The sequence below is a fragment of the Prionailurus viverrinus genome, chromosome D1, assembly GCF_022837055.1.
Source record: "Prionailurus viverrinus isolate Anna chromosome D1, UM_Priviv_1.0, whole genome shotgun sequence".
NCBI classification, from domain to species: Eukaryota; Metazoa; Chordata; class Mammalia; order Carnivora; family Felidae; genus Prionailurus; species Prionailurus viverrinus.
The window spans coordinates 56,374,456-56,398,632 of NC_062570.1; the positions used below are offsets into that span (position 1 = coordinate 56,374,456).

General features: G+C 38.1%; 1 protein-coding gene across 1 annotated transcript in view; it reads right to left on the reverse strand.

Annotated features, from left to right (window-relative positions):
* UVRAG (UV radiation resistance associated) overlaps window positions 1-24,177 on the reverse strand; it is a 297,766-nt gene that overhangs the window by 77,366 nt on the left and 196,223 nt on the right. The window contains exon 13 of the mRNA XM_047877056.1: window positions 4,763-4,841. Coding sequence (XP_047733012.1) covers window positions 4,763-4,841 — 79 coding nt within the window. The remainder of the gene's footprint in view (window positions 1-4,762; window positions 4,842-24,177) is intronic.

Sequence of the window (24,177 nt, forward strand, 5' to 3'; positions counted from 1 at the left end):
TGAAGGATAGAATTCAATGGTTTTTAATATATTAATTTTTAAAACTGGTAAAATATATTGAGTAAAATGTGTCATTTTAACCATTTTTAGGTGTATAACACAGGCTCATTATAATTACATTCACAATGTTCTGTAACTACCAACACCATCTTCATCCAAAATTTTTTCATCACCCCAAATAGAAACTGTAGCCACTAAGTAATAACTCCCATTTCCCCCTCCCCCCAACCCACCACTCCTGGTCTCTATGCATTCTGTCTCCATGCACTTGCCTATTCCAGATAATTCATGTAAGTGGAACCATACAATATTTGTGCTTTTGTGTCTGGCTTATTTATGAGGCAGGGATCTTGTATGTCTCATGCACTGCTCTCTCAGTTGAGACTCAGAATATACAGCACACGGTAAAAGTGTGACAAAATACTTGTTGAATCAATTCATCAATCTTAAGGAAGTCATGATTTTTCTGGATCTCAGTTTCTTAACTGTGTGATGATGCTGTATCACCATTCATTCATTCATTCATTCAACATCTTTTGAGACTTTATAGTGTTTCAAGCATTGGGCTTACTAATAGAAATATCATAATGTGCAAAACAGTTGCCTCTACTCAATGAACATTCAGTCCCTTTCCTATCTGAGAATGTCACCTTCTTTGATTTGTGTGCACTTTTAGGATGGAAATACAGTTGACCACTGAACAAGGCAGGGGTCAGGGATGCCGACTGCCGACACAGTTGAAAAATGCATCTACCTTTTGATTCCCCAAAACTTAACTACTAATAGCCTACTATCGACTGGAAGGCTTACCAATAACATAAGCAGTTGATTAACGCATATTCTACTGTCCTTACTGAAAAAAAATCCATATATAAGTGGACCCTCATGGTTCACATCCATGTTGTTTAAGGGTCAACTGTACACAGAACAATGAAGTATATGGAAGTAACGGAATCTCTGACACACCTGTTGGAATATGTGATCCTAACCGGAGTGACAGATGTCAACAGCCATACTGTCTTCAAACTCATTTAACATTAGCTGCCCTTTTCACTTTGTAGGCGATAATGAGGGTCATATGGGTATGTGTGTGTGTGTGTGTGTGTGTGTATGTGTGTGTATGTGTGTGTGTTTCAAACTATAAAACTCTCCATTAATTTAAGGCAAAAGCATTGTAATTTTTTTATTTACTACTGTTTATGTTCTGGAAACTGAAAGCAAACTACTGTGCTATACACAAATTCTAACACAACGTACTTATAAACTCACTGACAATTATGGCAGAACCTGGTATTTTATTTTATTTTATTTTATTTTATTATTTTATTTTATTATTTTTAGAGACAGAGAGAGAAAGAGAGACAGAGTGAGAGACAAAGCACATGCAACAGGGGAGAGGGGCAGAGGGGGACAGAGAGAATCTTATGCAGGCTCCATACTCAGCAAGGGGCCCAACAAAGGGCTTGATCCCACGACTCTGGGATCATGACCTGAGCTGATATGAAGATTTGGACGCTCAACTGACTGAGCCACCCAGGGGCCCCAGAACCTGTTTTTTTTAACTAATGATGATTATACTGTGCTTGAATTTTGCCAGGCCTGTTCCTACAGGGTTACACGTTAACCAACAAAGGAAGCTATTTCCAGACAAAGGGGCTGACACGTGAAAAATATTACTAAATGGTACTAAAACCAAGACATTCTGCTTTATTCACTCTCAAAGCCCAGCACAGAACACACACACATACCTTTAGACCGCAATGACAGGAAGAGGGCAAACAGGCCATACCAATCCTCTCAGCAATTCAAACAACACTTGAGGATTTCTACTTGAAGGCCTGTCTTTCTAAGCTTGTGCTTTCAAAACGGGCTGGACTGATCCCAAATACTGAAGTAACAAATATTACTAAATTCTGTCATTTCCTCTACCAAAAAAGTGATTTTACTACTACTTCTGGTTGTGATGAAAGGTCCTATTGACTATTCAAATCCTCAACCAAGTTATGGATGCAGTATTAAATGACTTCACTCCTTTTTCTCTGGCACTTTAACATATGCCAATGCTTTCATCCACCTCCACTAACGTGGCTTATAAATTACTGAGGTGGGGCCATTTTAATAGTATGATTTGTTCACATCTCTAGAGATGGGGTATAAATGAGGCTGGCTGAGAAGACAAACTCTCCTTTGACAACATGTATTAGAATGTAGGTAAAGAAAAAGAAATCTTTAAAAAGGTGGCAATATTTTACTGATAGAATACATGGTTAGGGGCCAAACTAATTAATGGCCCTTTGATTTGTTACAAATTGAAACGTAACAAAATGATGGCATTAAAGCCAAAGACAAAATGAAACATTCTCAGAGAAACGGTTAAAGATGAAACACACAGAGTTGAACCAAAAAAAGGTTAAAGGTCACAAATTTGCTAAAAGTTTCTTTCTAAATTGTCAGAAGAGGCTTCCTGAATGCACTCTGAAACCTAAGAAAATCTGTTTATAAAAAGCGTATTGTCATCTCCTTTTAAAACTGCCACAACAGTGAAGAAAAAACATCAGAGAGCAAGATGCCTTCTCTCTCAGGATTTAAAGTAATTAACGTATCAATCTTAAATGCACACATAGTGTAATCTCTCAAATTTTCAACAAGACTATTAAATTGCAGAGGATACAAAATAACTGGAAGTAACCCATATTTTAAACAGATGAATAAAGCTAGTTCAGCATGCTTGTGGACTCAGTTCACTTAAGAATAAAATCAGAGGCTTCCTGAGAAGTGCTCCAAAGTGAGGACTGAACAGGACTAGGGATGAGAGTCTGAGATAAAGGGCTGACTTTCCCAAATTTTCCACTGTATACAGTCAGCCTCCAACTTTGTCAAAGTAAATTGGGCTATTCCTAACACCTCTTTATACCATCTATAGGCATTCCTATTGGGCCCAGAGAAGTAATTAAATGTGCGTATACTTGCATGGGTATGTACGTGTGCGTGTGTGTGTGTGTGCGTGTGTGTATGTGTGTCTGCAGCTGAGATTTATGAGGAAATCCAGGAGTACGTTTCACCTGGAATCTTCCAACAGACGTTGGACCTTAGGGTGTAGGTACTTAGAGCAAGAAACAGAAAACACGTCAAGGAGAGAGTGACCTCTGAATTCAGACCAAAACTTAGTTCTACCAACCTTCCTGGCATTCTGACCCCCAGACTCTGGACTCTAGTATCCATGTGCCCCTTTCCACATGGCTGACTTCACCTGGAGGTACCCTCTAATTTACTTAGACCTCTTCTCCCTTAATGCACTCTTAGGCCACTTCTGACCAGTTCTGTCTAAGCATTGCTTTTTTTCATAGTATAATGACTATAATCAGTAGCATAAAACAGCCTTGGAATTAAAGTGCTATTTTTTTTTTTTTTTAAGTAGGGTTCATGCCCAATGTGGGACTTGAACTCATGACCCGAGATCAAGAGTCCCATGCTCCACCAACTGAGCCAGCCAGGCACTCCTGAAGTCCCATGTCTTAGACTAAGATACGTTAGTATCCAAAAATGGAGAGAGGGAACGCATCAGGTGTGGGAAGAATAGCACATGGAAAGATGAGTCACAGGCCAGAGACTGCGAGCAAGGCTGCCGACCTGGAGTAAAGAATGGGCCGAAACAGCAATAATAATAAAGCGGTATGGCTGAGAGGGCAATGAGTATGAGCTTATGAAGACAATGATGAACTGAGGACTGCAAACTACAAATTTGATCCATTATCAAAAGGGTAGGAATCTAAATAAAAAATTAAAAAAAAACCCACTAAACTGATACTGAATGAGGGGAAGAAAGGCAAAGATGACACCGTATGGAGGAATGATTCTAGATCTGTCAGGAATGAATAAGGGAACTGTTCATTGAGTCTTTAGATTCATATGGATAAAAGGCAACCTTTTAAAACAAATCCATCACAAACCTTGTTGCTTCCTTAAAAAAAAAAAGTCTGAGGATACAGCTGATAATGTCTTTAAGTGACAGCCAAACCGTGGATACTGATCCATATGATATTCTAATTGGAAGGATGCCCAAATAAAAACAAAGCACTGAAGGTGATCTTCCTTTACAACTGGAAAATTTATGGGACGTCTACCTCGTGAAGTTTAGTCAAGTATGCCAAAGAAATGTTGTGCATTTCTTTCAGAAAAATGCAGACTGAAGCATCTGTTAGTCTTTCTACAGCATATGGAAAGACATTATTTAAATGAGGTACTAACTGGCCTGATGTTAAGAGAGCCACAAAAGCCCCAGATGGGTTGGAAGGACCACATGGTTGGTCTTTCTTTTTGGTTCCTGCATAGTAAGGTGAGGAAACCATTGAAGGCTGGCCAAAGGCACTAAAACTTACTCCATAAACAACTCCCAATACAAAATGAGTCCCTAAAAGTGGTCTAAGAGAAGAAAGTGATCTAAGAGAAGAAAGCTATGTGCAAAGGTACAGAGGCAAAAAGATACAAACCCACACATTCAAGTATAGTGTACCAGCAGGACACAACTCAGTAAAGGGTTTCTGAGTTTAGTAGGAGGATTTCAATTTGTACCCACTGCTTCTCAGTAGTATTTAGAATGACATAAAATAAAACTGTAGCCAAAAAAGAATTTTGCGTTATCACTGTAACTGCTTAAATAGAACAGTGAACTGTAGTACTTATTTATAAAGAAAGAAGGTTAGCAATCCAAGGAAGTAGGTTGTATATGAGAAGTAGAGAAGGACAGAAGTTACTTACTTACCTGTGCTATATTTTTGTTCAGAAGATAGACACCATAATCAAATTGTAACTTCTCCCCTCCTTTTGGATATAATGGAAACCTTAAAAAAAAAAAAAAAAAAAAAATTAAGCAGGATCAGATCTTTTCCAAAGTTTGAGTAAAACAACCTCCAAGTTATTGACAAAGGTAGAAGTTCCTTGAATAAGGCATAAGTATCTGAAGACTTGAACTAAATTCCTTATAGGTGTTGCAATCTATTACCTTATTATCTTCATAATTAGTCAAACCAGATCAATGGTTGCTTTGTTTAAAAAAACAAAAAACTGAGTAGATCATGCAATAAGGGACTAATATATAAAAAAGTGACCCACTAACCCCAAGGAGTTGAGGCCACTGTGTTTCATATTTACATATCACAAATTTACCATGCCAAAATTAAGATCCTACAAGTTTTTTCCTCTAATACATTGGATCTGACATCTCAGCTTCTACTATATGGGAAAAGAAGATTAAGGGGAAAAAAATCAGACTTGAAAGCAACATATAAGATTTCTGCTTCTTGAAAGGTGGCCAGTCAAATCGACAGTACTAATAGAAGTGAAAATTCACCAAAAATTCATTCACACCCACATGGGTGGCTATTTGGGTGTTACTTCTCCAAAGCAATATACTCACGCCACAGAGCTCTCCTAAGACTTTAACCTGACTTACTGAAATAACAAAGGCATGAGATCTGTGGATCTTTATCAAGATGATGAGTTATTTTAGAGAATAAGTTTCCCCATTTCCTTTTTCCTATCCCTGCAAACTAAGCATACATTTTTTTTCCTCGGAAGTAAATACACAAATCCAGATCAATCACAACTTAGGGTCAAGAAGAAAACTTCACCTTCCTGAGTTTGGCAATGTATGATTATTCTCAAAAATAAAATAATCCTACTGAAATGAATGGAAGGTAACAATTAGTGGATATTCTCAATTTCAATTGCCCAAGGAAAGGTACATTCCATAAAGTTTGCTGGATATTGTTTTCTAGAAAATATAAACGAAACAGAATTAAAAAATCTTTATATTAAATTCTTGAGAGTTGTTGATAACATACAGTTTCTAAAAGGTAAATTTGTTGTGCTATAAAATTATAGGCACTGACAGGGCTCCTGGGTGGTTCAGTCAGTTAAGTGTCTGACTTTGGCTCAGGTCATGATCTCGCGATTTGCGAGTTCAAGCCCCGCATCGGGCTCTGCTGACAGCTTGGAGCCTGGAGCCTGCTTTGGATTCTGTGTCTCCCTCTCTCTCTCCTCCTCCCCTGCTTGTGCTCTGTCTCTCTCTCTCTCAAAAATAAATAAACATTAAAAAAAATTTAAATTATAGGCACTGGGGAAAGAGCAAGGTCATGAACTGTCTTTATTCTCTAGTAAGGGAACACCAAATGCTTCATACATCCATTAAGAACATACAGCTCTGTATTTATTGAAGCAGTAAAAAATAAACTAGGAATGTGGTGTGGCCCTAAATGGAGATACATAAAAATGACAGCAAATTCAGGATAAACAAAAGTGCAACACCAGGCTTTCACAGTGCGTCTGGGAATCATCCAAATTTGTATGAGGAAGCTTGCAAAGGAACTACCTAACTGCAAAGACATAACACCATGGGGGCCCTCTGGAAGGAACCTACTAGAGTTCCAAAGCACTGTACTATGTAGTTGTTATTCTATAAGGCTATCTGCACAGCTCTCCAAGCCAACGTGTATCTCTACTTTCAATTTATAAATACAGAAACTATTTCAAATGTTAGAAGAGTACATTGAAATAAGTATCATTGAAAACCAGGTCTCCAAATTCCTAAAAAATGGATCTCACAACATCAACTTTATCACTTCATTGGGACTTCTTTATAGAAAGTCACAAGGTGTGCACGTAACATTAAAACAAATCTGAAGAGTAACTGAAGCCCAAGGTCAAACAGTGCAATTGTAAGACAGATCAAACATGAGGACAGAGTTCACATCTTATATTGCTTTCAAATTCTTAAGAGGTCACTTCAAGTTGAACAGTATAGCAGCTTATAATTACTACACATTCATCTCACTTTGCAAAAGTACATAGATTTATAGATCTATTAAGCAATCTAGAAAAATGAAATCCATTTTAATGGGTAAAACCTATTACCATCAGGACGGAAGATACAAATCAAAGGCATCTTAATTCAGTACAGACAGAGAATCACATTAGCAACTGTAGAAGGTTTAGATAAGAATGTGGTCATTCAAGTACAACTAGAAAAATGTCCTTAGTGTCAAAAATAGGATTCATTAAAGGGGGGGGGGGGTATTACATTAAATAACTGGAGGAAGAACTTTATATTTCCTATTATAAAACTTACAGAAAAGGCAACTAAAATGATCGATATGAAATACATTTCAAATTCAACTGTATTTCCAAACTGTTCGAAAAATTCACTGACTCTACATGGTATGTATCAATGAATTAGAAAGCATAAATAGATTATGTGTGGAGATGATTTGGAGCTCTTGAGTACACAGTAATTTCAGTATGAATAAAGAGCCATGGCATGACTACCAAAAAGCTATTGTGATCCCAGGCTGTATTAACAGAAACAAAGCAGATTATTAGGAAACATGGTATTGGCATATACTGGTTCAGACTATACTGAGAGATCTGTGTTCAGTTCTGGGAGTTAATGTCGGTTTTGTTTTTGTTTTTTCAACATAGCATGTGGATAAATAATTTGAAACTTTCTTATAGGTTTTGCAACAATCTCATTTGACTATAAAAAGCATGCAGTGAAGTAGAGTGGTCCAGTGTTTTTGTTATTTAAAAGAAAACTGATTTGCCTTGATCATCTACTTAGCGGAAGAGACATGACCTGAGTATTAGGTCTTCAACGATAAATTCAGTATTCTTTCTACTCACCTCTGAGTGCTTCAGAGAAGCAGCACAACCAAGATAATTAAGAGGATGCGAGCTATGGTTCTGAGACAAACGGCTAAAGGAACCAGAGGTGTTCAGTCTGGAGCAGACAAGTCTCCGAGAAAACAAATGAAGGGCTTTCTGAGAGAAAAAGAGATGTTTTTGTTCTCATGGTTTCAGACAGGGAGAACTGAAGTCAATGGTAAAAGTTACAGGAAAACTGACTTCACCCCAGAGTTAGTCAAAATCCAAAAGATCTTGGGTAGAGGCAGCCAGTTAGGAGCTGGGCAACAAATAACGGACATATACTCAGAGGGCCTAACAGGCTGCATGGTGGCCCCCCAAAAGTATGTCCATATCCAAATCCTGTGAATGTGATTTGGAAAAAGGGCTGCAATTAAGTTAAGGATTCTAAGATGACAACATCCTCAATTATCTGGGCGGGCCCTATAGCCAATAAATGTCTGTACAAGGGACACGCAGAGGAAGAGACACAGAGAAGGTGGTCATATGAAGATGGAGGCAGAAATTAGTTACACGGCCACAGGCCAAGGAATACCTGGAGCCACTAGAAGCTGGAAAAGGCAAGGAAAGATTCTCCCCTAGAGCCTTTGAAGGGAGTGTAACCTTGCTGACACCTTACTTTTGGAATTCTGGCCTCCAGGCCTATGAGAGAGTAACTTTCTGCTGTTTTAAGCCAGCAGGTCTGGGATAATTTGTCATAGCAGCCCTAGAAATTGACAAGGGAGGACGGATTAAACACTGGGTGACTCATTAGACTGGATGAAATACACCTCCTTCATCTCCAAGATTCTATAATATTGAACATGCAAAAGTAAATACACTTAATGTAACTTCATCCTTCCTTCAGGAGCCATGAAAATATAATGCCAAAGAGTCATCATGATGGGCAATAGCTAAGGCTACAAAGTAGATCTACTGAAGTGCAAGTAAATGGAATGAAAAGAAAAAGATTCACATGTATGGTCTTTATATGTGTTGTGTGTGCATGTATACACAAAGAATCTCACAGAATTTAGAAAAAAATTGTGAAAGAAAGTGATTTTGAATCATTCTTACTTTAAAAAGATACGAATGTGGGGCGCCTGGGTGGCTCAGTCGGTTAAGTGTCCAACTTCAGCTCAGGTCATGATCTCATGGTTTGTGGGTTTGAGCCCTGTGTCGGGCTCTGTGCTGACAGCTCAGAGCCTGGAGCCTGCTTTGGAATCTTTGTCTCCCTCTCTCTCTGCCCCTCCCCCACTTGTGCTCTGTCTCTGTCTCTGTCTCTGTCTCTCTCTCAAAAATAAATAAAAGTAAAAAAAAAAAAAAAAGATACAACTGTTATAAGCACTACCCTCTCCTCCCCAACCTAGACATTTTTATAAAGGACTCCCAATTGGTGATAGTTTCCTGCCTTCACTTTCAAAGTCCCACATCAAATTCTAGTCATGGACACTCCAGCTACTCTGTGAGAATAAACTGCAGGGGAGCAAGAAAGGAAACATGGAGACCCACTACAGTAAAAATCCAGGCAAAAGAGCGTGCTTTAAATCTCAACTGGGGATGAGGATATGGCTATAGTTAATTCAAATTTTTTTTTTTAATTTTTTTTTTCAATGTTTATTTATTTTTGGGACAGAGAGAGACAGAGCACGAATTGGGGAGGGGCAGAGAGAGAGGGAGACACAGAATCAGAAACAGGCTCCAGGCTCTGAGCCATCAGCCCAGAGCCCGACGCGGGGCTTGAACTCACGGACCGCGAGATTGTGACCTGGCTGAAGTCGGACGCTTAACCGACTGCGCCACCCAGGCGCCCCTAGTTAATTCAAATTTTTTACTGTGCATATTAAGATCACTTTTGCTCAATGCATTTGTAGAACATGTGACAATACATACTCAGTATGTTTTGAGTCCATAACTTTACTTCAAACTAACATGCTTTTTCCTGTCCAGATTAGTTTTCTACCATCACTCTTACCGGTTACTCAGGCTTAGAATGACATTTAATTTTTACCCACCTTCTTTGTCTTTTATACCTGCGATGATTCACCAAGTCAACAAATCATTTTTCCTATGAAATATTCTTATCTCTCCATTCCACTGCCACTCTGGAAAACTCTTTGTTGTTGTGTGCGTTGTAGGATGTTTTAACAGCGTTCCTGTCTACTCACTAGAAGCCAGTATTATTCTTTACCCATGTAAGTACAACCTTATTTTTTCCTTTAAGTTTATTTATTTATTTTTGAGAAATAGCGAGAGGGGAGGGGCAGAGAGAGAAGGAGAGAAAGAAAATCCCAAGCAGGCTCCACACTGTCAGCGCAGAGCCCGACGTGGGGCTCAAACTCACAAACTCTTGTTCTCAAACCCACAAACTGTGAGATTATGACCTGAGCCAAAACCAAGAGTCAAACACTTAACTAACTGAACCACCCAGGTGCCCCATAAGTACAACCTTTTTATCACATCACTTCTCAGCCCTGCTTCCTAATCATTGTCTTCAATTTCCACTCCTCTCCTCAGCTTTCGGGGCCTAAGTGATCTGACCTGTCTGCCTGATTTATGTGCAGCCTTATTTTGCTCACGTGGTTTTCTCCATCTCATGAGGTTTGGAGAAGGTGAGACCAGCTTGTTGCGGTAATGTAGGTGAGAGATCATGGTTGCTTGGACAAAGGCAACAGTATTAGATATGGCAACAACGAGACCAATTTGGAAGGCTTTTAGGAAATAAAATCATAAAGATTTGGTGATGGCTTGAAGTGAAGAGTGATGGAGAGGGAGGGATCATGCGTTAACTCTTAATGTCTGTTTTGCCGAACCAAATGGAAGGTTGATCAAATGGTAGAACAACTTGAATAAAGAAATGTAACAGAACTGCTGAGCACTACTGGAAGTCCAGAAGCGGTAATTAATCATGAGTTTATAACGGTGCTATCGTGTCACTTTCTCTAGACATCTGCTTGGATGTGGCAAGTACAGAGAAAATGGACGGCAGGGCTGTAAAGATGACAAAAAGCAACAGGGAGCAAGACAAAAGTGTTACTAAAATAATGGGCCATAATATCTAAACTGTAAAAAAGGGGCCAGGGTCTGAAGGTCGCCAAGAGGAGCGATGAACAAGTGGCTGAACCAATGAGCTGAAGGAGAGGAAGTAGTCATCAGAGAGCAAGATGCCTGAATCAGATTTGGGATGTGAACTGAAATGATGACGTGATTTGGAGTGAACCATGGGAGTAAATGAAAACAATGAAATGCAAGAGTTCATTGGTGACAAAGATCAAGAAAATGAGAGAGCCGGGTGTTCGATGGCTCATCCACTTGGGTGTTTAGTGACTTATAATAGCAATACTTTGAATAAAGAGAGTGTTTCTCTTTCCTGTGTTCTCTGTCTCCTCTGTTTCTCAGTTGCCAAAATAGAAGAGTAAGGGCACTGTAATTGAGAGATGGGTAGGGGACAGAGTGGCGTAGTTGAAGGGCATATGTCTCAAAGGAGAAGTGTTCTTGGATGTTTACTTTACCAACAGAATAGAGAAGTAAGAATCCAGAAAAAGCAATGAGAAGCAAGAACACCCTGACCTCACCTCCTCAATCTGAATACCCAGCATATAAGAAAATGGATAATTACCAGTGAAAAGGCTACAGAAAAAGTGGAGTCCTCAGTGAAAAGTCAGGTGCAGCAAGAAGTGGGCTGAGCTGCAAGAGTCTGAAGATATGGGAGAGCTTGTTGATTAGACAGATGCATTTCCAGAGGGTGCAGCTGAAGGACTGCAGATCGAGGAAGTAGAGGGCATTCTGAGGATGATGGAGATGACAATAAAAGCTTCTTTTATGTAAGTTCAAATGTCAATTTATTTCTTTGGTTTTTTTTTTTTAATTTAAAACTGTTTTTACTGATAATAAAAGGTTCTGAGGCATTTTGGTGAGAAGCTGAGTTATTCCGATTTGATGGTTTCTATTTTCTCTGTGAAAGCAGAAATGAGGCAATTTATCAGGAATGAAAGGGAAAATTGGCAACGGGGAAAAAGGAGAGAGGGTTTGCTGTGGTCATGTGGCAGGAGAACCAGGTATCTAGGATGCAGTAGAGCAACTGAGATGGATGAACGTGAATACAAAGTGCTAACCAGTGTTCCCAATTGTTCGATTTTTTCCCTAGCAGCTAAGTGGATTAGAGGTAAGAGTGATGAGATAGGGGCATGTAGGATACTGACAAGAGAGAAGCTATGAGTAAGGAGCTACTAAGGAGAAGAGTAAAGGTAGTGGCCTATCAAGGACAGGATGGGGGGGGCAGTCTATAAAGGGGTATAATATATGTAGTGACATTTTATTTTGGGGATAGAGAGAGAGGGAGCACGTGTGCATGCACGCCAGTGGGGGAGGGGCAGAGAGACAGGAGGATATAAGATCCAAAGCGGGCTCCGTGATGACAGCACAGAGCCCGATGTGTGGCTCGAACTCACGAACTGTGAGATCATGACTGAGCTGAGTCAGACACTCAACCGACTGAGCCACCCAGGCACCCCTGTAGCGACTTTTTAAATGATCATAAAATAGATCAAAAATTGGTCCTCATTTTATTATCACTAGGAGCCAATAAAATCTAAACACTGTCAATGATAAATATTCCTCCCAGAAAAAAATCTTTTGTTGGTCTAGTTTCTAAACAATTTCTGCAGGGACGGTTTCATTTCAATGTATCTGCAAGTTTCAAATCAGGATATTTTCCTTATTTACACTCTAATAAACATTGTATCTATACGGAAGTTAGTTCAGAGAGCTCCCAGTCATACAGTCAGCCCAGCTAAGTGCACTGAGCTACACATTTCCACTCCTACATTTTGAATGGTCTAGAATGTTCTGGGCACAGTTTGTGTCTCCAAACTGTTCCATGTTACGTATTCCTGTGTTTAAACGGTAGATTCAAAATAAACAATGACGGCAGTGTGTAATTTTTTTCTGCGTTATCTTTTTTCCAGTGTAGAGTTTTAGATAAGGTTATTCTGATACAAAAATACTGCATTTGGCCTTAAACAAGATACAGTGATATACAAACCTTTAAAATTGTTCCTTGAAGATGAACACCCCAAAACTGTGTTCAATAAAATAGCAAATATATACATTTTTTCAATCAAAGACAATTTTCTGCTTTTCTTTTTTTGCCATTATTATTATTTCATTTCATGATCATTACTAAACATAACTTTATCATTTAGAAACAGTATTAAAAATGATCCACTCCAAGTGCCAAAAACACTAGGTACATGCCACTGAGAAATGATTTATTTTTTTTATATATCTTAATGCATTTTTTTTATGTGAGAAAGAGAGACAGTGAGAGAGAAAGAGAGAGAGAGAGAGAGAGAGAGAGAGAGAGAGAGAGAGAGAGAATCTTAAGCAGGCTCCACACTCAGCATGGAGCCTGACACGGGGCTCAATCCCACAACCCTGGGATCATAACCTGAGCCGAAATCAAGAGTTGGACGCTCAGCTGCCTGAGCCACCCAGGTTATCCCAAGAAATGATTTTAAATTGACATCAGGATACACAGAGGATACCACCTGCTCTAGACCCAAAGATATGGGCAGTGTGAGACAAGAAACAGTCTCCCATTAAGAAGGCTCTAGGGTAGGGGCGCCTGGGTGGCGCAGTCGGTTAAGCGTCCGACTTCAGCCAGGTCACGATCTCGCGGTCCGGGAGTTCGAGCCCCACATCAGGCTCTGGGCTGATGGCTCAGAGCCTGGAGCCTGTTTCTGATTCTGTGTCTCCCTCTCTCTCTGCCCCTCCCCCGTTCATGCTCTGTCTCTCTCTGTCCCAAAAATAAATAAACGTTGAAAAAAAAAAATTTTTAAAAAAAAAAAAAAGAAAGAAGGCTCTAGGGTAAGTGAAACTTTTAGGAGAGAGTCACTTATTTTACGTGTATCCAGCAGTTGTCTATTCAGTGGTTTATCTTAGTTGCATACACACTAATATGGTGGAGGGGTTGAAGACTTGAGTTTATTACAAGCATTGAAGAGGGGTTTCAGAAAGCAAAGAGGAAATATCTAGGAAGTAAGTAAGGACAGTGATAATACATTAGAGGAGAAGCAGCAAACAGATACTAGAATGTAGAACTCATTCATGGGTAGAAGTGATCAAAGTCTTTATAGGAGAATGAGAAGAGTGATTTTTCCTCCTCCTCCTCTAGGGGGAGAAAAAGGAGAGAGATTATATAATAGGAGATCACATATGCCAGTCAAAAGAGATGACATTTGATATGACAGGCAATAAGATGCCATCACAGGTTTTTAAAGGAGAAATCATGTAATGAAAAGATTTACATCAGATTATTTTCTTTGCCAATATTAAATATAGTTCTTTAGAGCTGTACTAAAAAGAGAATGGAATTTCAGGGAAATAGAATTCCAAATAATTTCAGTAAGAAGGTTAAAAATAATCCCTATTTTTTTTTTTTTTTTTACTTGGTAAGCAGCAGGGTTGTGGAAACTGTTAAAGAACTCAATATCAATTTCCTTGCAGAAACCTTCCAGTTTTTCCACACCCTTTTGGTAACTGTTGAAAAACAGTCTACAGGCAAATTTCAGTGAACAGAACAAAATTAAAGGATGGAAACCATGTCTTTTTTAATAGTCAATTTTATAAAATAAAAATTCTGCCAAGTAAATCAAAATCACATTCCACAACATTAACAGCCATCTTGTATTTGCCCAAGTTTAACAGCACCTGTTTCCCACAAAATCTGTAAATGTTAAAAAAAAAAAAAACCCACAAAATCCTACAATTAAACATGCAAGGTGCATAAACCCACTATACTTGGTAATGCCAGAAGATTTTTCCATCTGGAACATGGATTTGGAAGACAGACCATTCGCCATTTTAAATTTCTAAAGACAACTTCCCGAAGTGTGCACATAATGTAGGTTTGTTGAAATACATCAGTGCACCTAATGGCAGGTTCTCTGTAAACCACTTCTTTATCAGCGCTGGGAACAGAACAGGTACTCAATGTTTTGTATCAAAATTATTTATTTAATTAGAGTACCTATTTCCAGGTGGGGGGAGGAGGAGGAGAAAAATAGAAGGGGGATAGAAGGCTCTGGAAGTCAGAGAGGCATCGGCTCAGATTCCAGCTTTGCTACTTAGAGTGTGAATTTAGGCATACTGCTCTGAACCTGTTTCCAAATCTCTAAAATGGGTTTAATAATACCAATCTTCCAGGACTGCTGTGAAAACTGAATTAAAAAATCTAAGAGCTGACACAGTTACTAGGATACAGCGGGCATTCAATTATTATTATTACTGTGCCTTATTTTCTGGCCTCACCTATCTCACACCTTTTTTTTTTTTTTAAGCTTATTTATTTATTTTGAGAGAGGAGAGTGAGAGCGGGGGCAAGGCAGAGAGAGAGGGGAAGAGAGAATCCCAAGCAGGCTCTGTGTTGTCAGCAAAGAGCCTGATACGGATCTCACGAACCAGGAGATCATAACCTGAGCCTACATCAAGAGCTGGATGATCCACCAACAAAGTCACCCAGGTGCCCATCCCACACCTATTTCTAAGTCTCACAATGGGAGATACCATATTTTATTCATTTTTCTCCCTCCTGACATCACAAAATATTCTTATACACTTGGTACTTCCTACTCTGTATCTTAGTTGCTTACACGAAAGTCTTATTTTCTCTATTGGACTATAAATTCCTTGAGGACATAAGTGTTAAGCTCAAAGTCTTAGCCACAGTAAGTATTTGACAAATATCTGTAAATAAATGAATAAAGAATAAATTTAAAAATTAATTAAATATCGGGGTGCCTAGGTGGCACAGTCAGCTAAGTGTCCGACTTGATTTCAGCTCAGGTCATGATCTCACAGTTCATGAGATAGAGCCCACTTGGGATTCTCTCTCCCTCTCTCTGCCCCTCCCTGCTCTCTCTCTCTCTTTCAAAATAAACAAATAAACATCTTAAAAATTAACTAAATATTGAAAAAATGAGTATCTAAGTGATATACAGCCCTTTAAATTAAAAAAAAAATTTTAGGATTCAGAAATATTTTCATCATTCTTTCTTAACCTTAATATACCTAGACAGCCAATTCCTATTTTTAGAAGGTGCTTTGAACTCTGCTCAAAAGAAAAATTCGTTGGTGGGAAGGAAATTTCAAGTTACGGAATGGTGTTTACTGTGGATTAATATGAGCCAGTGCCCTCCAGCAGTAGAGTAAAAGAGCCAGTGAGCACAACCAATACAACAGCAATCAATACCGATGCTGATGTTGGACTGGGTTTACTGAGTATATACTGTGCATGAGGTATCCGATTTAGTATATATTATCCATACAATACAACTGTCCTACAGGCATACTGAGGTGTCCACGGTCACACAGTCTTTCTTAACATTCAACGACAACCACCAACTCCCACTCTATTCCACCTCACCCCTGCCCAGAGTTTGGATTAGTTACGTTCGCACAGAACCCTGTGTGCTAACACAGTACCTTTTAATTGCAGCAATTGTAATTGCTTGATTATTCCTTTGACTCTTTCATAAGAATGAAAACTGTGAGGCTGAGTCTTAATACTGTACCCCAGTTCCTAGAGCACAGCATCTGGAATATATTTACTTGTGGAATGGACGGAGAATGAATGTATCCGTGGAGTGGTAGACTTACGATTCCAACCCATGCCTGTTGGACTCCCAATCCTATGCTTTCAATTCTACACCGTTCTCCCCCTCTAGTAATAAACCCATTTTGTAAATCTGTATTATTTTGTAAACTTCATTTACTCAAGACTTCTATAAAATGTGTGGGACTTCTTCATCTCACAAGTCAGATGTTCATGAACCAAATTATTACCAAATTCATCAACTGAATGAATAAGCTGGATAAGCTGGCACCTTGAAAACCGCCAAATCTAGCTTTTACATGACAACATTTTGGGTTTACAGCTAAGTCAAAAAGGCAGAGATTGTTAACACCAATAACTACAGACCTCGTTAAAACCCAAAATGTAACTTCCGAAGTCCTAGTAACAATATTACATACATTTATTACTTTGGGGATTTATATATAAAGAAAAGTAGATAAAAATATAGAAATAAACCCGTAAGTTTTAAAAAATATCCACTTAATTTCACTAAACTGATTTTTTCAATAATTGTGTACATAAACTTGTCAACCACTTAAGTTCTAAAGGTTAATTTTAGATCATTTATCATAAAGCCTAAAAACTTCTACCCGCTTTCTAGATGTCAAAGTTCAAATTACAAACATAAGTTAACTAAAGTCCGTTTTCTAAAATGAATATGAGTTCTAGGAATTCCATATATTTAGAATATATTTGAGAAAGGCCTATTTCAATTCTGAAATTGCAAAAGGATTTGCTTCAACTTGTCATTTGACCCAATTTCAGAGCACAAAAAGGCAATTTAGTGGCCCCTAAAAGTCATTCTATTTAAGAATGGATTTCACAGGAGGAGGAAACTCCAAGGATCATTGGTGTGACAGCAACCTCTGCTAACATCTAGGTTGTCATAATCAATCTGCTTTAATTATCAACAAGTTTTCCCCATTTCTGACCAGTCATTTAGAGCTGACCTCTGACAAGTACTTACAAGTCATTGAAATCTCATTTTATTTTATAGCCTCATATTTGTTATTGGGCTAATCTTTACCTGTTCTACATCACACAACAGCTTAAATATTTGAATGGCCCAGCAATAAATTTCCATGGTCCCCCTGGGTCAGTCAGATGTTAGCTGTTAAGTAAAGCTAAAAGGATCTATGCTTCATAAATTTCCTTCAGGGTCCACATTTGCTCTTACAGGCTGGGCTTTCAAGCCCAAACATCTTTATAGCTACGTGCGGTGATTTATTAACTCCTCCTTGTTTTTATCCAAAAAGATCAATCACATATGTATCAATAAGCTGGTGTGCTGGTGACTGCTTTTTATTGTACATATAACCACCTGCCTTTAATACAAACTCGAGTCTAAAGCTTTTGTAAGCGCTTGCCGGATTTTAACAACTTTCACCTGTTTCTAATTTGGTATAAAACATATGGTTTAGCTCTGCTATTTAGTTCTAAGTCAGCCTTTCCTCTTATGGACCCAACAATATAAAACAAATCCAGGCATACAAAGCTAAATTTGGAGGATGTTTCTTACACACACACACACACACGCGCGCACGCACACACACTTGCCCAATTACTTCTGAAGAGCACTTCTGACAAATAACAGGAATAAGTTATTTTACAGTTATGAAATTCTTACATTTCTTTGCGAACAATTAGATATGTCCTACATCACTCTCAAGGGCTCTAAGAATTACGTCCAAACTGCAAAAATGACTGTTTAAATCTCAGAAACTCAAAAAAGGTAACAGCCGTATCTAGCTGCCTGTGAGGTCAGGGAAGAAAGTTCCTATCTTTACATTCCAGGAATCCACATCTGGCCAGGTGAAAGCAAGATTTTTCCTCCTTCCCTTATCCTTCTGTAAATTAGACCAAAAGTTTAAGAGGCAGGGTGCCAGCAGAGAGAGAACTACCACCTAACCCAGCACAGTAAAGTCCATGCTGAAATTAAGAGTGTCTGGGTGATAGGGCAGGGAGGAGTAAATCCTCGGGAAAAAATGACTAATAGAAATGTCTAGGAAAGGCAGCGAAGTCAACACAGCCTCCCACAGCTCTACCAGACTTCTTTCCTACACACATTTACTTTTCCAGTCACGGTGGGGCCTGACAACCCTGGTCACAGCTGGCATTTAATCTCCCATTCAAATTCCTCTCATCCTTTGAGGCCCAGTGCAAAACCTCTATCTACCCATGGCTTTCCTGAGTCCCAGATCAGAACTGATGGTGCTTCCGTAAGACGTATCGGTATTTATCCACAGTTTGGGAGCTTTGTTTTCTAATCACATGTTTACATGCCTCTCTCTCGTACAATGACCTAGCAGGCGTTGAATAAATGTTCACTGAATTGTATTAAATTGGTTGACAAATAAAAATGTTTTGTATAAATGAAGCACACAAAAATTAATGTTTATTTTTATCTAAATAATATTTGTCCATGGTTTAAAAAGTCGAATTGCTCTACAAACCTGATAGTAAAAACATCACTTGACATGCTTATTAGCTAACACCTTCACTCTACATCAATTCCTAGACCCAGAGCCAGTTACTCTCAACACTTTAAGCTGCTTTTTCCCCTTGGTATTTACCCAAAATACATCTAGTTAATAACTTATATTCTTGTCTCTTGATTCTATGGTTTAAAGAATAATCTACTGACAAACTACTGGGGAAAATGAGGGTTTAGCTCTTTTACATGTTGCTTCCCCATCTTGTCCCCAAACACCACACTTCTCCTTCCATTCTCTCAACAGGGTCAACACCACAATTTTTGGTTAAATCAATATGCAACATAATGGCATCATAACCACGGAATTATTATTTTGAGCTAAAGCAAACAATGTATAATATTTATATCTTCCTTCTTTTAAACTTGGCTTTTCCTGGAGTTAATAACCATCCAGTTTGTTCATCTATTAAATTTATTGATGTATACCTCTCACGAATTCATTCCCGGATTCCCTAGAAGCAAGGAAAATTCCCTCTCAATATAGTTAAATATATCAGATACTCTATTCGTTTCAACTCTTTCTTGGAGTCCTTCATCTTTCTGCTCACTAGGCCAGTTGAAAAGCTGACCTACAATTTCCCTTCACCATCATCCTGAGATCCCTTTGTTTCTCTGCTGTGTTGGATCCCTCCGTTTCCTTGAATGATGAGTTCCTTTTACTTGGTTTATTCCCTTGTACTAATACAGCACATCTTCCAGGAGCTCCCTAGGAAAGGTGTGTAGGGAGATTTTTTAAAGGACTTTGGAGTCTGTAAAGTCTTTTTTCTAGTCTTACATTTGATTGATAGTTTGACAGATATACACATCTAAATTATAGGAAAAATTTCCCCACAGTATCTTGAGGGCATTCTTCCACCGTTTTGTAGTTTTCAGTGCTGCCTTTGAGCAGTCAGACATTATAATTCCTATTCCTTTGTATGTATTTATCCCCTTTTGCAAGCTTTCAGAATCTTCACTTTACCTCCAGCATCTCAACATATCACAGGGTTGGACACTCAGTGCACTCCTTCAATCTGAAATCAAGCCTTTCAATTATTGGAATTCTTCTCACATTGTTTCTTGGATAATTTTCTACACTCTGTTCTCTCTGTTCCTTTTCTGTACACACCTCTCTAACCTCCTTCCTCTCAGAAGAAACATATTTCTCAGTCTCTTGTGGAGGCTGGAGAATGTGAAAGTTTTTATAGGAGGAAAGAGTGCTCATTTTCCTAATGGTTGAATAATGACTGACACTCCAACAACCATCTTGTACAATGAAGGCCACACCCTAGGAATGGCAGAGCAGAGAGCTTAAAGGAGCCTGGATTTTCTGAAGCTTTTATGGAACTGCCATGCCAGCCCTGGATTACCGATCCCTGGATTTTTATGTGTGTTAATAAAATTTTATATGTTTAAAGTCATTGTTAATTTGAGGTTTCCATTACATACAGACAAACCCCAAACTGTTACTATTTCCCCAGATTGAAGCTTGGAAAGTGACTTGACCAAGATTAGAGTGAGAAGGAGGAGAGCTAACTCAGGTCTTAAACCGAGGCTGATGCATAGTCACCTAATCCTACTTTGCTTTTGCCTTATTGCACTTCGCAGATACTGTATGTTTTTTGTTTTTGTTTGTTTGCTTTATTTTACAAATTGAAGGTTTGTGGCAATGATGTGATTTTTCCAGCAGCATTTGCTCACTGTGTGTCTCTGTGTCACATTTGGGTAATTTGTGTAATATTTCAAACCTTTTCAATATTACTATATGTGTTACGGTGATGTGTGATCAGTGATTACAACTCACTGAAAGGTCAGATGATGGTTAGCATTTCTAGCAATTAAGTTTTAAAATTAAGGTATATACATTGTTTTTGTAAACATAATGCTATTGCACAAGTAACAGACTACAGTATAGTGTAAACATAACTTTTATATGCACTGGGAAACCAAAATATTCATTTGACTTGCTTTATTACGATATTTGCTTTATTGCAGTGGTCTGGACTGACAGTTTCTCTGAGGTATGCCTAAACTTTCAACTGCAATTGGCGTTCTTCAAATTATTACATCCTAGAACCAGAAACACATAGATGTCATAATTTATGAACTGAGTACAATTACTATTCAAATACAGAATAATATAACTAGGGGTCAGAGAGTTCTGATCACTCTTCCACCAGAGGTAACAATAATTTGTTTTATGAATTTTACTTAGGCAAATGATGAGAACGAACATGTTTTTAAAATCACACAAAACTGGGTGCCTGGGTGGCTCATTCAGTTGAGCATCCAACTCTTGATTTTGGCTCAGGTCATGATCTCATTCATGATGAATTCATGAGCCCCACATCAGGGCCTGCACTGACAGTGTGAAGCCTGCCTGGGATTCTCCCTCTCTCTCTGCTCCACCCCCTCCCCCCAGGTGTGTGTGTGCGTGTGTGTGTGTGTGGGGGGGGGGGGGTCTAAAATAAATAAATAAAAACTTTAAATAAATAAATACAACCATGCAAAATATGGTTATGTAGGTTTTTCACCCAATTTGGATATAGTGTTGAAGTGATTAATTTCAAATGTAGACATACGGATGAGGCACCTGAGTGGCTCAGTTAGTTGGTTGGGCGTCCGACTTTGGCTCAGGTCATGATCTCACGGTTTGTGAGTTCAAGCCCTGCGTTCGGCTCTGTGCTGACAGCTCAGAGCCTGGAGCCTGCTTTGGATTCTGTGTCTCCTTCTCTCTCTGCCCCTCCCCAACTTGTGCTCTGTGTCTCTATGTGTCTCAAAACATAAGTAAATGTAAAAAAAATTTTTTTTAATAAAAAATAAAAATAAGTAAAATGTAGACATATGGGAAGTTATCCTATAGAACACTGAAGACACATACCAATATATTAAGATGTTCTTTACAAGCAAAAAACCAAAACAATAACCATAGTGATTTCAAATATAAGTCCCAAGCTGAATGTCACAGTTGCTTACACACAGTAAAAGCCCAGTTAGTATTTATTAAATGAATACAAATTGGTTCTTGATTCATTTGCTAAGAAATATTTCCCAGCTACCCCTCAAATGACAATCATCATTCCCACACCTTTGTTCCTGATGCTTATACAATTCATCTGTCACTTTTACTTCCTTTTTATTTTTAAAGATTTTTTAAAATTAGAGAATGAGGAGCAAATAACTATCCACTAGCAGGCTTGACAATTGATACTATTTTTGCATTTTCTTAGTTAAATAAAACATTACTAATAAAGTGAGTCTCCTTTGTTCCTCAACCCCAACTACTTCCCCATCTTTGACATCAGTTAGGATGCTTTCAACATTAAGTAATAGAAAACTCTTATCAACTGTCTTAATAAGAAGAATGGAAACAGTCTAGTTCTAAAATTGGCTAACTCAGGAACTCGGTGACTTTATACAGGACTCAGGTTTTCCCATCTTTCTACCCTGCCATCCTTAGAAAATTGGTTTAGGCCCATTCATGGTAAATAAAATGTTTGCTACACATTTGGGTTTCATTTGTAGAGACAACGTCTAGTAGATGACGATGGACTCTTGCCTCTGCCATTTGTCATATATTATATTATATATATTTTATGTATATATATGATATATATTATATACATTTTATATATAATATATATATTTTATATATTATATATTTTATAAAATATATATTTTATTTTTATATAGAAAATATATATTTTATATATTATATATTTTATAAAATATATATTTTATTTTTATATAGAAAATATATATTTTATATATTATATTATATATAATGCATATATTATATATTTTATAAAATATATTTTAATTATCTATATGACATGTATAACATATATATGACATATATATGATATATAAACTTTTCATTAAGGTACAATATACAGATAAGTTCAAAACCACTGAATTTTCACAGAATTAATACTTTCATGAAACAAGTACTGAGATCAAGAAATAGAATATCATTAACACCCTAGCCATGTCTGTCTTAGTGCATAAAAACACCCCTTAGAAGTGGCCAGAATTGTGACAGATTTTATGTCTACACCAATCACTGATGAGGGGAACGGGATTACTATGGTTGGTAAAAAGTCAGTCATGGCTAGTCTCTGGGGCCCACCTTCTGTACAGTAAACAAAGATAAAGGAGTAACAAAACGGAGTTTTGCTGATAAACAGGAACACAAGAATGGCTGTGGGTAGACAAGCAACTGCATCTGCCATAGCGTCTCCCACAAGTCACTAGCTTTATAAATTTGGTGAACATCTGTGTCTATCACTTTTTATACTTTTAAAATACAAATGTTTACATAATAATGAACCATGCATATCGTTCTGCAATTTACTTTTTTCGCTCAGTATTGTTTTCTGAGAGCTATTTTTGTCAATATATGTATCTAATGCATTCCTTTGAAGTCCTAGTTAGTATTCCATCTCATGTATATCCCAAATTTTATTTCTCCACTCCCTTACTGATGGATATGTAGGCTGTTTAACTTTTTTCTATTTTCTCATTAGTACAAGTAATGATACATTTCTTACCTTTATGTGCCCTCCTGTGAGCTAGTTTCTCTAGAATGTATGTACAGTCCCTAAGTATGTCCCCATTTACTAGATTCTGCCAAAACGTTGTTGCTGTTAATCCTAGAGAACAATGTGTAGCCTTGAAAGTAAATTTCTTGACTTCTCTGTGACTCAGTTTACACATCAATATAACAAAGATAATAACAGCATTACTCTTATACTGCTTTTGTGACAGTGAATGAAGATAGATAGATAGATAGATAGATAGATAGATAGATAGATAGATTACAGCAAAAGCTGAAACAGCAAAAGCTACTACAATTTTCTGGATTACTGTTGTTATTATTAATCTTTATATTCCTAGAATAAAGTATGGGGACTATTCATATCTGTTGTGGGTTTTTACTGTGTTCACTTGGCTAAGCTGGAACTATTTTCCATAACACCACTGCCTGTATAAATCTAGGCTAGAGTTGAACCAAAAATACATTTGCATGAGGTTGGGAAGGCAGAAGTGGAGCAGCAGTCATTATACTCTGAAGTTAACAGCGGTTAGACGCAGTAAAAGACACACATAAGGCTGCCTGCAGATTCCATGTGGTCCTTGTGCTCCCGTTCTGCATCTAGCTTTTGTTCCCAACTGCAGGCCTTGCTGACAAATTGTGACTCCAGGCCCACTAGCAGATGCACTGGACAGTCTTCCATAGATGTCTCCACCTGCTCTCCTTTGGGGTCCCACTGAGCAGCTGGATAGCTCTTGCTTCCCACTTCCTGGCCTGAGTTGTCCACCTGTGCAGAGCTTCAGAAGGGCTGGTCAATAACTTTTCTCTAATCCTCCAACTCCCCCTTTCGGACCCTCT